General features: G+C 57.9%; 1 protein-coding gene across 1 annotated transcript in view; it reads right to left on the reverse strand.

Moving 5' to 3' along the window:
- Positions 1-364: 364 nt before the first annotated feature.
- LOC104167106 (EGF-like module-containing mucin-like hormone receptor-like 4) overlaps positions 365-4,056 on the reverse strand; it is a gene marked incomplete at its 3' end in the record, with an annotated part of 4,763 nt that continues 1,071 nt past the window's right edge. The window contains exons 3-9 of the mRNA XM_009707243.1: positions 3,415-3,585; positions 3,091-3,285; positions 1,637-1,872; positions 1,379-1,445; positions 829-920; positions 542-710; positions 365-460 (exon numbers count right to left, since the gene is read on the reverse strand). Coding sequence (XP_009705545.1) covers positions 365-460; positions 542-710; positions 829-920; positions 1,379-1,445; positions 1,637-1,872; positions 3,091-3,285; positions 3,415-3,585 — 1,026 coding nt within the window. The remainder of the gene's footprint in view (positions 461-541; positions 711-828; positions 921-1,378; positions 1,446-1,636; positions 1,873-3,090; positions 3,286-3,414; positions 3,586-4,056) is intronic.

The raw sequence follows: 4,056 nt of genomic DNA on the forward strand, positions 1-4,056 counted from the left end.
ATGGGTTGGATCGGCAGGAAAAGTGCTGGAAATGGGTCGGATGTGTCGGAAATGGGTCGGTCCCGGGGGGCACCCGCTGTCATTTCTCCCACGTGCAGCCCTCGGTGCTGTGGCTTTGGGGCTTCTCCACTTCCTGGGGGGTGAAACGAGGACAAAATGGGGCAGAAATGGGGCAGAAATGGGGCAGAGGTTCTGGTGGTTTCTTGCGAGCCCCCCCAAGCACCCTGGGGGGACCCAGAGGTCCCAAGCAGCCTCCCCCGTGCCACCCCTGGCCCTCTCCTCCTTTTGGTGGCAACCAGAGGACCCAGATATTGGGGTGCCCACCCAGCACCCCGCAGTGACCCAGGCATTTGGGTGCCGTTACCGTGACATAGGTGACATGTATCTCGGTGGTGGGCATCTCGTGGGGTTGCGCTCGTTTGCCCAGCGCCCTAAACCAGCGCCGATACTGCTCCGTCACCTGTGGACGGGACCCACAGTCGCGTCCTGAGTGTCCCCGTCCCCTCCCGCACCTCAGGGTGCCCGCCTCCCCCCACGGTACCTGCCGGTTGAGGACGCAATGCACGAGGAAGATGAAGGCTCCTTGTAGGCTGTTGACGATGGTGAAGATGAAGGCCACCACTACATCATCCCCCTCCGCCTGCAGCAAGCCCAGACCCCACGTGCAGCCCAGGATACAGACGTGCGCCAGCGCCTTGAACGTCATCAACCTGCCCGAACACTCATTTCGCTCTTTTTTCACCCAAAACCCCATCCCAGGTGCCTCTTCCTCCTCCTCCTCCCCCTTAAAAAAACCCCTCAAACGCGTTTCCAAATGCGAAAACCCACCGGGTGTTTTTTAAGGCCGTGACATCGGCGTTGAGGGAGGAGAGTTTGTCCCGTAGAGTCCAGAGGGTGGTGAGAAAAAAGAGCAAATTAACCTGGGCAGAAAGCGCGAAAAAAAAAAATAATTCATCGTTTTGCAAACCAGCGTCCGCGGGGACGTCGATTTGGGGTAGAAAAAGGTCAACGGTGCAAAACCGCGCACCGTGGCGTGCGCGTCCCCGTGCACACCCGGCCTGTGGGGTGTTTGCTGACGACCGTCTTTAAATCTACGTGTGAATTTGCTCTTTTTATGCCAATCTCTCCAATTCCTCTAAAATGTGGGGTCTGTGAGGGAAGAACCGGGGGCACAAGCGTAAATTTGGGGTGGAAAAGGGGCCAGTAACGCAAAAAAAAAAAAGAATATCATCATTCGTGTGCCACGGTGCGGTCTTTCCCGAGTACACCCGGCCCGTGGGGTGTTTGTTTAATACTGTTCTTTAAGGTAAGGCTAAATTTGCTCTTTTTTCCTCCCAATTTTTCCGTTTCTGCGTCCTTTCGGCAGCGAGACACCCACCAGGATGACGACACAGATGGGACCGACGAAACTCCAGATGAAGCCTCCCTTCGTGCTCAGCCAGCAGCTAAAAAGGGAGAAAAAGGCAAATCTACCCCCAAAAAAATCCTTTCGGTGATTTCGGCGGCGGGAAAATATCCACGCCTAGATGCCGTGGTGTCTTTTTTTGGGGGATGATTTAGGCAAAACTCTTGATGTTCTCCATTGAGGATCCCACCCTACTTGGTTGACCCCAACCTGGGTGTTGGTGGGACTCACTAGCGCTCGGTGCCGTAACCACCAGGATGGATGCCGGCGGAGATGGCCACCACGATGGCCGGCGTGCCGTAACCCACGGGGTAGATGTATCTTTTCCTGAAGCGACTGGCGCTGGTGTAGTTGAGGACACGCAAGTTCCTGACGGTGAGGAAGAGATGCAAACCTTCCAGGAACATCCAGGCGAAGCAAGCGAGGAAGAGGTAGTGGAGGAAGCCCGCCGTGATGGCACACATCAACTGGATGGGGGACACCAAGGCCGTTACTGGGCTCCCCAGTATCACCACAGCGTGGCCCGGGGAGGTGGTGGCATCTCAGATGCTTGTGTTCCACACACCCCACTCATGACCTCAAGGAACCTCAAGGAGGTGGAGATGCTTTGAGCTGGGGGTAGACCGGAGACATCCAAATGTCTCTTCTAAGCTGAGCTATCCCATAATTCAGTTGGCTCCCCCCTACCCAGAGGAAGAAGGGACCTGAGAGCCTTGAGGAACCCCAACTGGGTGAACTTGCTTTGGGTTGGGGTTGGTCTGGAGACCTCCAAACATCTTGTTCAACCTCGGTTATCCTGTAATTCAGGTGCCGACACCCACCCGGAGCAAGAAGGGAACCAACGACCTTGAAGAACCTCAACTGATTGGACCTGCTTTGAGTTGGGGTTGGACCAAACCTTCCCACCTCGGTTCTCCCATCAGCCAGGTGCTTGTGCCCACCCACCATGAGACGGGACCCCCGGCAGAAGAACCGGTGGAGGCATTAGGGTAGAAGCTACAGCCAAGAGCCACGACCCTGGGTCCTTTTCACCACAAACTCCCCAAGGACCTCCTCGAGGAGGTCCTTGGGGAGCTTGAGGAGGCCCCAAAGATCTTGTAGAGACCCAGAGGAGCAAAATGAGATGCCAAGGAGCCCCTGGTAGCCCCAAGATGCTCAAGGAGACTCTGAGGAGCACCTGAAGGCTCCAAGATGCTCGAGGAGACCCTAAGGAGCACGTGGAGACCTCGAGGAGGCTCAAGTAGCTCCTGAGGAGCCCCTGAAGGCCCCAAGACGCTCAAGGAGAACCTGAGGAGCCTGTGGAGACCCCCAAGATGCTCAAGGAGACCCTGAAGGCCCCAAAATGCTCAAGGAGACCCTGAGGAGCCTGTGGAGACCCCGAGGAACCTGTGGAGACTCCAAGATGCTCAGGGAAAACCTGAGGGGCCTGTGGAGACCTCAAAAAGGCTCAAGGAGACCCTGAGGAGTCCCTGAAGGCTCCAAGATGCTCAAGGAGACCCTAAGAGCGTGTGGAGACCTCAAGGAGGCTCAAGGAGACCCTGAGGAGTCCCTGAAGGCTCCAAGATGCTCAAGGAGACCCTGAGGAGCATGTGGAGACCCTGAGGAACCTGTGGAGACCCCGAGGAGGCCCCTGAGGAGACCCTGAAGGTCCCAAGATGCTCAAGGAGGTCCCAAGGAGTCCATACCCGGTTGGCAGTGTGGGGCACGGCCACGAGGAAGAGGAGGTCGGCAGCAAAGAGGCAGATGCTGAGCTGCAGGTGGAGGGTGACGCTGACACTCCAGAGCGAGCGGCACAGGAGGAAGGTGACGATGGCGAGGAAGAGGCAGACCAGCGACACCGACATCCCCACGTAGGTCACCACTGTCAGCACGAAGTTCTCCTGTGGGTGACGTCACACGCACGTGACGTCACGCAAGTCCCAGCCGACGCGCGGCCACGCGTAACCGGTTGGGAAGGAAGAAAACGTCCCCCAAAAATGGGTATTTTAAGGGGGCAAACGGGATCTTACCGCGATGGGACGGGTGGCCGTGAGGATGGCGAAGGTGGAGAAGTGGGTGCAGGCGCAGATGGAGCGGAGGGCGTCACCCCCCACGCGGGTGCAGCCCGAGGTCATCCAGCGGCCTTTGGCGCCCACCGTCTCCCAGAACACGCAGCGGGACTCCTCGCCCACCCGTAGCGCCTGCTGAGAACGACCCACTCGAGACATAGCCCACGGCCCCAGGGAGGGGCCGCCCCGCCCCCATCCCACCGTCCGTTTGGGTGTGGAATGGGATGGGGATGCGCCGACGGCAAATTCGCACGGGATCCAAATTTACACCAGGCTTGGGATGCGCCAAAGCCGGATTTGCACCATCATGGGGATGCACCGACCCCAAATTCGCACAGGACCCACATTCGCGCCGCGGTAAGGACACGCCGACCTCAGATGTGCAGAGGATCCCGATTTGTGCCCCGACGGAGACGCACCGAAACCAAATTTGCACCGAGGCAGGGATGCACCGGCCCCAAATTTACACGGGATGCAAATTTGCACCAGGACAGGGATGCAGCAGATCCAAATTTGCGCCACGATAGAGACGCACCGACCCCGAATTTGCACGGGATCCAAATTTCCATCAGGATAGAGTGCACCAGCCACAAATTTGCACAG

Source organism: Cariama cristata, unplaced genomic scaffold (assembly GCF_000690535.1).
Source record: "Cariama cristata isolate BGI_N322 unplaced genomic scaffold, ASM69053v1 scaffold36849, whole genome shotgun sequence".
Taxonomy (NCBI): Eukaryota; Metazoa; Chordata; class Aves; order Cariamiformes; family Cariamidae; genus Cariama; species Cariama cristata.